This window comes from Sander vitreus, chromosome 16 (assembly GCF_031162955.1).
Source record: "Sander vitreus isolate 19-12246 chromosome 16, sanVit1, whole genome shotgun sequence".
In the NCBI taxonomy this organism is placed as follows: Eukaryota; Metazoa; Chordata; class Actinopteri; order Perciformes; family Percidae; genus Sander; species Sander vitreus.
In genome coordinates, this window is record NC_135870.1 from 12,755,271 (window position 1) to 12,768,888 (window position 13,618).

General features: G+C 40.2%; 1 protein-coding gene across 1 annotated transcript in view; it reads left to right on the forward strand.

The window, feature by feature from the left end:
• The window catches only part of astn2 (astrotactin 2), a 314,654-nt gene that overhangs the window by 299,041 nt on the left and 1,995 nt on the right, over positions 1–13,618 (forward strand). Inside the window, exons 21-22 of the mRNA XM_078271027.1 lie at positions 10,505–10,605; positions 11,006–11,189. Of these exons, the coding sequence (XP_078127153.1) occupies positions 10,505–10,605; positions 11,006–11,189 (285 nt within the window). The remainder of the gene's footprint in view (positions 1–10,504; positions 10,606–11,005; positions 11,190–13,618) is intronic.

The following is a 13,618-nucleotide window of genomic DNA, read 5'->3' on the forward strand; positions in this document are numbered from 1 at the left end:
GCAACGGACACAGAAAGCACAGAGACTAAATACACAGGATAAGGAGGTAACAAGGGACAAGTGACACAAGGCTGGGGAACAGGTGAAAGACATCAGGGCGGAGCAAACAATCACAAAGTCGGGAAAACCAAAAGACAGGAAGTAAAACAAGACAACACAAATGGAACAGAGAGACTACAGAATAAAACAGGAAATAGAAAACCAAACAGAAAACATGAAACCAACTAAACACAGAAACTTGACACTGGACGAGACGTGACAGATATGTTTTGGCAGTCATGGTTAATACACCTCATACATCAGTGTCATATGGAGGTTTGAGAACGTGTCTAAGAATTGACAGAAGAAGGTGGTGGTTTCCATTTTTGATCAACTGGTGTGCTCCATTTTTGCATTTTCTAAACATTTTGTATTATTACAACTAGAAAGTAATCAGAGAGTGCATTACTTCACCAAGGCTGCACAATCCTGTTCCAACTCACCTACAGTATTGTGTGACATTGCTCTCGGCTTTCGGCTTGCAATTTATTGCAACCCAATTGACTTGATTGTTTTTCTGACCACATTTTTTTTGAGTTCAGTGTTTCCCATTACAATATAAAGACCTTTCATTAAACATTATGTTGTGGCCATGTTTGCATCTTTCCCAAAGAAGAATGACTGGGCAATATCAGCAATACCACATCCTCCCTTGGGTGACGACAATTCCCACTGCAAGTGTTATTTTGTTTCAGGGGGTGAATTTTGTTACCTACAACAGCTGGATTGAGTTAACCAGGGAAGCATACTTAGTCTCAACGTGGTGGAAGTGGTGGATGCTTCCAATCTTTTATGTTCTCTTTGGTCAGAGCAGAACAGTGTTTTAGTGAATACAGAAGGATCTCTGTTAAGAGACAGTATTTGTTAAACTCAAAGAACAAATTGATCACTCTTTGTAGATTTTACGGGGCATTTAACTAACAGACAGACCTTGCCTTTAAATGCTCTCATAGCCATCACCCTAACACATCATGGATTAGTAAGTCAAACTTTGACAGTGTGTGACATGGGCAGCCAAGTCTATTTGCTGTTTGCTGATTGTGATTTGTTAATGAATGGGATTACTGTATCTGCCATTAGTGTTGGTCTTATGAATAAGGCATCATGTCATCATCGTCATCATTGTTAAATTAACTGCATGGTGGTGTGGTGATGTACTGGACTGCATTACATTAAAACCTGTTTCTTATATTTAGTTCATATTATTTGCATACATGAAAAAACAAGAAGCCCAACAAAACAAAAATAACACCATAAACTGCAACCTCAAAATGACCATAGTGCTGACCCAGAATGTCTCTGACACAACGTCAACAATTAAAAGAATATATTTTAATTAATTACTGGACTGTCTTATAGGATTGCACTGCACTGATCGTTGGCTTAGATTTTTTTTTTTTTTTTCAATCAGTTCACGGCAAGGTTTTTAGAGGCACATTTCAGAATTGAAATATATTTGCCTTCAAATTGAGGCAGAAAAGTTTTTTCTTTTTTGTCCCACTGGGTATTGCCGTGATTTGCATTTCCCATGGCACCATTTGCCTTTTACATCTTGAAACAAAGTTGCAAGAGCAGCAATAATGAGTGAACCAGACAGGACCCAGATATTGTTGTGGCTGTCATTGGACACATGAAGCCCACTGTCTTCTCAGCTTTTGACTTTTCTCAGGTTTTGTTTAGTGTCTTCTTATAATGCACTTGCTATTTTGTGGTTTTGGTTTGTTCTGGGAACCTTAACATTGCTCCTCTAAAAAAAGCAGCAGGATTTAAAGCTAGGAAACCTGATCTAGAGTTATGTTTCCCCCAATCTATATGTAGATATATATGTGCTGTACTAGTCAAAGTTAAAAAACTTGAAAGTTGCAACAGTTTAATACGCCCATGCTGTATGATTGAGCCAGAGGAGCTTTAATAACCTTAGATAAAAATACAGCAAAGCATCCTCACCACATTTACTCTAACAAGTGACCTACAGGAAAGTTTATTTAGTTGGTGTCAAACACTAACAGAGCAGGAAAACTACATTACATGCAAAACAAAGGCCTTTATATTGCTGTTTGTTTGTGTGGGTGTGTATGTGTATTTATGCCAGAGGGAAGGTGATTGAGGGATTAATGTAGCAATGCCAACAAGCTATTTAACATTAATTTCTCCCTGACACAGCTATAACAGTAAAATATGTCATGTGGTTTTATAAATCAATCTAACATTAACATTAGAGTGTGCGGTTACAAGCTAATGAGATTGTCAGTTTCACATAAAACGTAGCACCCAGGAAAGAGCAGAGTTCACAACTGTTCATAAGCATTTAAACAAGGAACTAAATATGATAAAATAAACCAAATAAAAGAGCCAGGAAGCAGTGAACTGTCATTGATGACATTTCTAGAAGCTGATGGCAATGACCAACAATACAATTACCATCTATTTAGTTCATAATCATGATCAAAAAATCATGATTTTGAGTTTCCTACAGGTTTTAACAGTGGATGAAGAATAGTGGAGGAAAAACTATTAGTTTAATCTGTAGAAGTCACCAATAACAAAAACCTGCAACAAGAGCCTAACTTCAAACTTTGTAGCAGTCTTATCTTTGTTTCGGCAGTCTCCACAGTGTTGTTTTTCTCTGATAAAAGCAGAATCTACGTTGGAATTATGTCTGAGGGCCCATCTGCTTGCAGCCAACTCCGCTTGTCTAAATCAAGAGCCTGAAAACACCTCTACTGGTATTGGCTTTACACTTGATCATTACCAAGGCTGCCATGGCCCTAACCTTCCCCTGCAAACTAAAATGCTCTTTTCTTTGTGAAAAGTTACACACCTCATTTCAGAAGTGAATACCAATATACAGGATACAATGTAACAGTCTTTTCTGTTATAACTTAAGTCTAAATCAAGTGTTAGAATTCTCCAGAGATCATCAGGCTGCATGACAATACTGGTTGGACTATCAGACTTTCAGCACCATTCATTAACCACACACTTTTATGTTAGTGTTGACTTTGTGCATCCAGACAGGTAAGTGGATTAATCAAGTAAAGCAGTAAATGTCCCTGTGGGGTAACAGCAGACAATGACAAATAAATACAGAAAAGTACAGCAATGAATACAAACAACAAGAAATACACAAGAGAAAGCAGCGAGAAGAAGTCAGAAACTGGGAGACCACCCTGTTCCGTTCACAGCTAGTAACAAGCCAATTTACATTTTATTCAAAAAGCCAATAGTTGCTGTAATAAAAGCAGCTGTAATTGTATAGATGATCTTTAGATTGATCTTGTGCTCCTTTTTTTATGACAGTTTGTTATACTGTAGTACAACATTCCCGCCTTGGCTCTCTGCATCACTTGACAGACCCTGAATCTTCTCTGAATTGTCTCAGTCCTAGCTGCCCTGCATCTTCCTGATTGCTCCTCTGCTGCTTCTAATTGCTCTAGACTATTTAAGGCAGTGTCTCCAGACAAACAGTTTGTCTGAATTTCTTTTGCCGGTTTTGCAAGCCTTACTTCTGGCTATGTTTTTTTTATTTTTTCCTTTGTGTTATTGATGAGCCAGCAGCCTTTTGCCAGTTAAGAACCATCTCCTGCTTGTTTTGTTTTGTATGGCTTGGCATAAGCCAATGTTAATCAGTCTCAAGCCAAAACATGCATCAGTCTTCCCCAGCATTGTACCATCAAACTATTTTCCTCATTCTAAACTGCAGGAATGTTTGAAGACATGATTGCACAAATGTATATATGTGCACATCTGCAGTAACTATCTTTTTTTTAAAAGGATGGCTCAGTTTTTCTGAGGTGGTAGTTACTCAGAAAATCCTCATGACAAATTAATTCAATTGACTGTGAGTTCCTGGTTCTCGACCAGAACCAAATCAGGAATGTTGTGATTACATTACATGGTACATGTCATCAGCTAACTAGGTGACCATGCTTCCTGCTAATGACCGTTTTCTGAACTGTTAGCCCAATTACTGTAGTGACTGTTAGGCATCTACATTTACTTTGTTGTGGTTGGAGAAAGATTGTGGTCATGCAAATTCATTATGGTTAAGGATCAGTTCAGTTTTTATGCCCCATTGGTTTGACATATTGTACAATATTAACATATTAATATTAACAAACAAAGTTCCATCACCTCAACTGGCCTACCAGTTGAGGTGATGGAACTTTGTTTCTGCTGCTCCAAGAATTGAAAGATTTAATTTGACAATTGACCAAAGCTGTACCAACGATTGTGATATACCTGTAGATTGAATGATTTTGACAGAGATCGGTAAGCTTGTAGAACTTATAACCAGCCAGTGGATTGAAAGAAAACAAAAGGGAGCATCAGCGAAGAGGACTGAGCTAATATAAATTGGTTGTATGAAGGTGCTGATACATGTTAGCTGCATAATCTAAATAGTTTGAGATCGGTGGCCTATTCACTGTTGGTATTATTGAAAAGTAGCACAAAAACTAGTGTTTGCCTGAGGAGCAGTAGGTGGGCAGATATACAATTTTTTACAGAAGAAAGGCATGTACTCTGGACTTGTATTGGCATTGTATCGTTTCAATGTTAATAATAGCTTAAAAAAGGGCAATGATGGCAACACATCCTGATACTTGTTCACCCAACACGTCAAATGCCGTTCAAAGCATTGTCGATTCTCTTAAAATATCTCAGTTTCCAGAAATATCTTGTGCATACATTTAAATCTGTTGAATGACTCTTAATGGGGGGTGTCATCATTACATTCATTTGGACTATGAGAATATAGATCTGAGGATTTTAAAGTCATGAGATACTGTAAGCTGAAATGATTCTATGTGGCTTTAAAGGATTTGTGGACTGGCTTTACTGATGTGTGTCCAAACGCTGATGTCATGGAAAAGACATCCCCTACTGCCCTAGCTTCTCTCAGCATGCCAAAAATACTGCCCTAATTGATCCTCTCTCACTCTCACTTTCTCTCATTCCTCCTCTCTTGCTCGGTCTGTCTCTGAGCTTTCTGTCTTGTCATCCCTTGTTCAGCCATCTCTCCACTGTCTCATTAAATTAGAGGGCAATGGTTACTTTAATGGCAACATTGTTAATTTACACAAACATTAATCTGCCATTTGTCCACTTCATTGTTTGCTGAGCTTTCAAAACTATGGCACAGCGACAAAACTGAGCCGCTTCGAGAAAAGCCATGTGCAGCCAGACAGCCTTGGAATAGATGTGAGAGACAAGGACTTAGAGAGAGTATGGTATACATTTTAGGACACCCTCAGCCATCAGAGTCAGGTTTTAGACATCAGATGAAAAGGCATCAGATGTCAGGTTAAACAACATCAGATCTCAGGAAAAACAGCCTCAAGTCTCAGGCGTCAGGCAAAAAGGCATCAGGTCTCAGGAAACAGCCTCAGACAAAACAGCCTCAGACGAACAGCCTCAGACAAAACAGCCTCAGACGAACAGCCTCAGACAAAACAGCCTCAGACAAAACAACCTGACTCTGATTCTCCACTGGGCGTGTCTGTGCTGCGTTCTGGCTGCGTTACGGTACAGATCCATATGTCCGACACGACTGAAGCGTGGTGTCGCGACATAGATCAATGGTTGATGTTCACGCCCTTGACCGGCAGCTGATTGGACGAACGCGTGTCGTGGGTCTGGCTTCTCGAGAATTTCAACAGAGGGTCGCGTGAAAATAGACCTGGCCCGTATCTTTAGTGGAGCGGAGAGCCGCTTCACGCGCGCTTCTGGGACGCGCCGTGGCGCGGCAGGTGGAATATCAAGCACTGACATGAATGGCAGCGATTGCTCGCGGGGGTTGCGCTGACGCGCCTGGTGGAAAATAGGGGTCAGGGGTCAGACTCAGACCTCCAGGCTGTTTGGTCTGAAGCTGTTTAGTCTGAGGCTGTTTGGTCTGAGTCTGTTTCATCTGAGGCTCTTTTGTCTGAGGCTGTTTCCTGAGGCCTGATGCCTTTTTGCCTGATGCCTGAGACCTGAGGTTGTTTTTCTTGAGATCTCACGCTATTTAACCTGCTACCCGATGCCTTTTCATCTGATGTCTGAGAACTGACTCTGATAGCTGAGGATGTCCTTAAATGTACACCGTAAGAAAGGGATAGACAGGGCTGAGCTATATTCAAGCAATGTAGATAGAAAAATAGAGAGACAAAGAAAAGCATATTAGTGTGTGTGTGTGTGTGTGTGTGTGTGTGTGTGTGTGTGTGTGTTTGTGGGTGGGTGGCCAGGATAGTTGTGTGTGTCTTGCCAATTCTGTTAGGCCTACTTGATGTTTTGACATTCTCGTGGCAGGCCAGACTGTGGCTGGTTCCCTCTCTCAGGATCTTTATCATCACTGAGTGCCTGTACTGAGCTCAGACATCACACTGTGTCCATCCAGCCCCCTTTTTCACTACTATCTGTGTCTATGAATGAGAGCCTAACCGTATAAAGGACTCCTGGCAAAGGTTCCTAACTGTGATCAAAAAGTTGCAAAGTTTCTCATATTTCCTGTAAAATGTCAAATTTCCTTGCACAATGAACATGTTATCCCTCATTTACACAAACAAAAAGCAGAACACCAAAGTTGACTATCTGAGAGGCTTAATCTCCTGGCATAAAAGGCTTGATTCCTGTACATAACAATCTTGTAATTGCTGTAGGGGCGGTAGAAAGAGTACAGTACCTGTCATTGATGCCAACCATTTAAACAACCACAAACGGCAATAAAAGGCTGGCAAGCTCAAATTCTGGGTCCCAAACAAAACTTTTAACAAATTGCCTTGATAAAACTCCCGCCTCGTCATCTTCCTCCTGCTCCCCTCCCTTTTCCTACCTCATTGTATCCATCTGCACGTTATGTGGCCACATAATTTAAACAGTGTGACTGTTACATGCCGGCATTGTTTTGCTGGGCAGAGGAGCCAGTGAGGCCCATGCGTCTTTTGTGAGGTTCTTGGGGAATACCGCATCCACCCTGCTGAATAACAAGACCAGACAAACTATGTGAGCAATGTCCAAACAGGTCATGTTACAAACAAAACAATCATTTGACAGCATTGGGACAGCTCTCAAAAGACATTACATGAAAAAAAGGCAAACGGGTTTAGGAAGAAAAGCAAGTTTTGTAAAAACAATAATATCCTAATGTCTTTATTTTCATGTATATCTCAAAGTATTTAGCATTGGAATGCCATCTCAGTTGTTCATTGTGTCTCACTGTGTTTTGTGGTTTCCTTGTTGTCATTGTGTTGTTTTTACAGTGGTAACTCTGTGGAAATACTGTTGAAAGCTTATAGTTTTTCATAACGAGTTACAAACATTTCTCAATACTAAATTCACTTTTCAAAACTTCCCCTGCAGTAAGAAAAATAGTGAATGTGATCTTTTTTATTTATACACTCAAAAAACAACCTTCACCACAGCTGCATTATTGCATATACTGTTACATTCAACTTAACAATCTTTACAATCACACAGCTCTTTTTTTAGATTTTCTGATTAGACTTCTGCTCAGGTTGAAGTTAGGTGGAGCTATGCTGGAAATGTGTGAGGTCACCATGATGACAAGTACTTATAGGAATGATAAAGGTGTAGCTTGATGCTCTATTAGGGGAAACAAAGCTAATAGGACAGTTCGGATGATGTCACTCACCACAGTCTGTACATGCCCAAACAGTCCTGAGAAGAGGTTTAATTAACCAAAATAATCAAAATCACCTGTCTGGGTTTAGCATGGTTTGTGTAGGCCCTGTAATATTTATTTTGGTTATTAGCTTAGCTCACACAAAGACTGGAAACAGGGAGAAACAGCTAGTTTGGCTCTGTCTAAAGGTAACAAAATTCCCCCAACAGCACCTCTAAAGCTCACAAATGAACATGGTAGGGCTATATCTTTTTTGATTAGACCAAACAAAAACAATTTGCTGTTTTAAAGGGGGTTATGTGCTTGGCTAGGCACAATAACTTCCTGGAGTTTACTGGTTTCCGGGCAAGAGCCAAGAAATAGCCCAGCAATTGTTGTTTTTACACTTTGGTTTTTCTTTGGTAGATTGTGTTATCGTTGGACAAAGCCAGACTAGCTAGCTAAGCTAACCAGCTGCTCGCAGTTGCTTGGTATTAACCGTAGTAATAATAATAATAATAATAATAATAATATACATTTTATTCATGGGAGCTACGACACTCAAGGACACCTTACATGTACGAATAATAAAAGATAAAAACAGATGCACAACAATAAAAAAGACAAAGCATAAGTATAAAGAAATAAACAAGAACAGTGTAATAGAAGAAAAATTTAAATTCTATAAAATTACACTGAGTAATTTGAGTTGAAGAGGTAGGTTTTTAGACACTATTTTAATTTAGGGAGAACGTCAGTGTGGCTTCTGGGAGTGAGTTCTAGAGACAGGGGGCTGCACGGCTGAAAGCTCTAGACCCCATGGAAGACAGCTGTGCAGGAGGTGTGGTGAGGAGCATGGAGGAAGAGGAGTACAGGTAGGGGTGTAGTTGTGGAGGAGGTCAGAGAGTTAAGGAGGTGCCATGTTTTGGAGAGCTTTGAAAGTGAGGAGGAGACTCTTATAGTAAATGGTGTTTGAACAGTACAGACATAAGAGTGGTTTCAATCTTCTCATCTAAGTTTTCATCAGAAAAAGTCCAACCAATATGCTAAAGGTTGCTGCTGTCCAACTACTCTAATTGCATGTAGCCAGAAAGAGCTTTTCACAGCAGATATTTTGATGTATCATAGTAGGAAATACATAGTCGGGATCAACAACAAGTACATTTCCAGCAACAGTTCCTTCCCGAGACCATTTGCAGAGCCACCGCTTAGCACCGTTCAAGACAATGTTGATTGGTTTAAAGAAATGCAAACAACCCAGAGAATTTTTTTTCTCCTATCCTGGAATGTATGTGTGGTGAAGCCAGAGCTTACTCCACAGTGCAGTGGAGATAGGTCTGGCAATGTGAGACTACTAATAACATTACTGATGGCTTTGTTCTATTCAACTGTCAAGACAGTGTGACAAAGTTAACCAGCATGCACAACACCATGACCTTGAAAATGAAGCAGGTGAATGGAATTTAGCTATCATTCATTTGATTATTTGATTATTATGTATACTTGTGTCTTTCCCACTGTGACATGTCATAAAGTCTTCTGTGAAAAAAAGCCTATACAGCTGGTTGTATGTTAATATGGAGAAAAGGGTTAGCAATATGCAACAATTTATATAGGAAGTTTGGCAAAACAAACATCACAGCTAATGTTATGACCTTTTGTTATTCATGTTTGTTTACTGTGTGGATAAGGGGTGTATAATTCAGGGAATTCAGAGACCAGTAAAAGTTGCTCTTGCGTTTCCCTTGGTGTGGTTTCTGTGGTTACCATGGTCACAGAAAGAGCCGCAGCGGCAAGTTAAAAGTTCAACCATCATCAAGACAGCAATGGCAAATAGCTGTGCATGTTCATGGGAGCGGCAGCCGGCATCTCTGCGCACAAGGGGTGCCAGTGGAACAGACTGGAGGGAACTGTGCATTATAGGGTGTTTGGGGTGAAGGTGTCTATGTTTACTGTACGTGTATGTATGTATGTTTGTGAGGCCCTGTACAGACTGTGAAAAAACATTTCTCCAGTGGACAATAAAGGCTATCTATCTATCTATCTATCTCTCTCCTTGCCGCTGCAATGATATTGATGGCTTAATCTGTGCCACCCTTGATCCTTTTTTTGGATTTAATATGACCAGTTCCTCCTTGTACTTCTTCTTATTCAGAAGTACACAGACTGGCATTTTCTAAAGGACATGTAAAGGTCATTTGTTTTCTATTCCGAACTGTGTGGCCCTGCATTACTTGAGATGCATTACATTTTCTCAGTGTGTCTCATCTCCTATTGCAATGTCTTGAACTGTTTGCTGTGGTATCTTATCAGGGTACTGAGTGGTCCTAAAGTTTGTCATGACACCCAAAAAATTCTGATGTTTGACATTTTCAGAGAGAGGAACTTTGTCCTTATGGAGTGCTTTGAGTCAAGCCAGATGCCCCCTCTACTCCTATCTCCTCTGCCACTGTGGTACTGGCTGCACTCATTTTCCGATATAATTAAATCCCACAATCCTGGCACCTTATTCACAAGACATTTTCTGAAAAAGTATGTGATGTCAGTGTATGGTTATGATCAAATATCTCATAGAGCAAGACCACCATCTTATTAAGCACATTACCCTGCAAACCTGTAAAAAGTGCACTATTTAAAGGATGTGTCCGCATACTGTATGTCTGTGTCAGCATATCCAAAGTGCCAATCTTTTGTGTAGTTGTAGTTTTAAGTTTCTTGGTCAAAGGTATACTGGTAATGGCTTGCAAGCTGTTTTTGGGAGGATTTCTTCTTTGCTTCTGCCACTGTTTCTTACCTGATCTTGGGATGTCAGTCACAAATAATGAACCTTTTTCTGTTGCTTTTTTTTGTTGTTGTCATTTTCAGGTTTACTCTCCATGCAGTGGATAGTCGAGGCAGCCACTCTGAGTCAAGCTTTGTCTCAGTACGGACATCTTGTCCAATGGTGGATGACAGCCGAGCTGAAGGTGCTCTCACTTTTGATGTTTTCCTTCTTGTAAATATTCTTTTAATTCCATCCAAGTTAAATTACAGGAAGGAGGAGTCATGTACGGTTCTCTTTGATCACAACTCTTAACTACCCTGACAATGTGCATATGCTAGATTACATATTATGGTTATTAAAATAAGATGTGGCAAAATGTAAAGGGGCCCTTCACATGTCAAACTCAATTTACTAATCATGTGGACTTTTCCAGGAAGAAAGACTATGTCAAATTGCATTATGGGAAGTGTAGGATCCAGTGTATTTGGGGCTTGGCTGATATTAGGGACTGTCTCTTCCAAGTTCCCCAACCTTATAGAAATGTAATACTAAATCACAGAAGTTCTCTATTAAATTGTGGTCTGTCTCTTAATCCCTTACAGAGATTGCAGACAAGGTGTACAACTTGTACAATGGCTACACCAGTGGGAAGGAGCAGCAGATGGCCTACAACACACTGATGGAGATCCCTCCTCCACTGTTATGTAGAGTCCAGCACCACTACAATTCCCACTATGAGAAATTTGGAGACTTTGTCTGGCGTAGTGAAGATGAGCTGGGCCCCAGGTGAGAAGATCTGAGCAATAGCACAGTTTTCTCATTTAGGCTTAGAAGATGCTTCAAATACTTCAAATTGTACAGCTAGTTGTCTAAAGATGCTTATGTATAACAGTTGTTTACTTCTCTAGAAATGTCCTTATTTTTTTTCCAGTCTGCCACTATTTATCCAAGTGCTTGTGATCTTGTTTCATGACGTTGTTGTGTTGTTTAGGATCAATTACAGTCACCCTGAGGTTTCTTACATAACAAAAGCCAAAGCTGTATGAGCTGGTCCTGCCAGATTCAGACCATTAAGCCATTTCTTATGACATTGTCTGCACCACCTCTAAGCAGGAACACCATTACACAATTGCCGTCCCCCTCCTTTCCCCCACTTTCTAAAGTGCTTCTACTGGAAAGCAAGTGGGCAAGGTCACTATGAAAATTCTGGGGTTACAGTCGCACTCACACTCACATTACCATGGTGATGCCAAAACAGTGTTTGACTGCCAAGCCAAACACTAAATTTGATAGTCAGCTAACACTAACTCAACTTCAAACTCCATTTCCTCTTCTTTCTCATAAAAGAAAGTCCCTCCGTGTCCACAACATGCCACCCCAACATCCGCTCACCCATGACTCTCTTAACAGGGACACCCCCATTGATAGTTTGCTGTGTGAACAGACACTGAGACATTACGACAACATGAAGAAGTTACGGCCCAGTGTTTTGGTTTGTCCACCCCACTGTCTGGAAGGACTCCTTTCAAGCCATGAATAATATAATAATTGTGGAATAACTGGTCTGTAGGAAGATCATGCTTCTTTCTGATTGGTGAAGTGGGGTGGGAGGCACGGTTGGCCATTGGGACTTAATATGGGGATTGGGGTGATGTGTTTGTGTGTGGGCAGCTATGAAGAGGCGGGGGGGGGGGGGCTTTTGGATGAAGGAGCACGGATTATTTACTGCCTGAAGTTGGCAGGGTTGAGCCTCATTTACAGCCTGTAATTTACAAGCAGGCTCTATTTGTGGTGCCTTTTAAAAGGTAACAGAATGGCCAAGTGAAACGTAAGCACAGTCAGCACTCCTCCAGGAGCCGAGAATCCCAGGAGCCCCCAAATGTCCACCAGCATTGTTACAAATGAACACTAGCTCCTTTCATAATTATATTGTTCTCTGGACATGCTGTGATGCATGGTTAATTTTAACACAACTATTATCTCGCACTGCATACACTAACTTCTGTTTTTAGTTATGGGCTGCATTCCCTTGAAGAGGTGTTTTAGAGGTGTGTTTAAATCGATTACTAAGGATTCACTTGCTTAAATCATGTGAAGCCACATTTTTGACTTAGTGTTGTCTTAGTTGCAACCTGAAAAAAAAGAAATAATATTTTAAAAGTGTCTGTTTTCTTCTTCTGTCTTTTTTGTTGTTGTAATTTCTTTGTTTGTCATCATGAATGCCATTGGCTGTGTTTAATTTGTCCATAGCTCACATGCTTGCAAGCCTCCCTTTGTTACGTGTTTGGTATTCTGTTGTTTCAGACGTAAGAATTTAGGGGAAATGAGAAAATGTTTCCCCCACTTTTTCAACAAATAAGTGAAAAGGATGTCTCTACTTCTGCTGCTTAACTAAAGACAGATGTTGATGCTCAGCAGACACAGTTTTTCAAAATAAATGGAATTTAGCCCTTCTTATGTGTGTTTTCCTAATTTCAGTATCCATATGAGCATGTCGGAAACAGCAGCTCCAGCTTCTGGACCTGGAGACAAAATTCTTAGTTTCACTCACTCTAGACAGCTGCTCTGGTGTAGTGTTCAACAGAATTGGTACACGAGAATGTGGTGGTTTTGATCCAGACTGGCAATCCCGTCAGAGTGACAGGAGAGACACTGCTGCAATTCTTTCAATACTGGTAACATCAGACAAGGCGCAAACGACAATGCCATATTTGTTCGTTTTCTTTCTTTCTTTCTTTTTTTAATGTCTTTGTTGGCTTTGCGGCCCCAAATGAACCCCCTTGCAGTGGGTGAAGTGGCACATCTGAGGTTATGTTCATGCAGATCAAGTGGCACAGTGAATTTTAAGGTGCCCTCTTGGGTATGAAATTGTGGCATTTTTTTCCATCCATCCAAAACATGTCAAATAATAACACAAACAGCAAGTTTTGTTGCTTTTTTGGCAGCAACACACACACACACACACACACACACACACACACACACACACACACACACACACACACAGACACACTATACAAAGTTTTCAAAATGATCCTATGATTTTCATGACTCATGTAAATGTATCATCTGGTACATATTTGAATGCACATTTAATTATTAATGCAATAAGGCAGATGTTATACCTACTTAATTAATAGATCATTTCTATCAATATTTGTTTCATTTTCAGGAGAGAAGAGTCTTTACAGTAATCTGCATCTGTGTCTGCATGT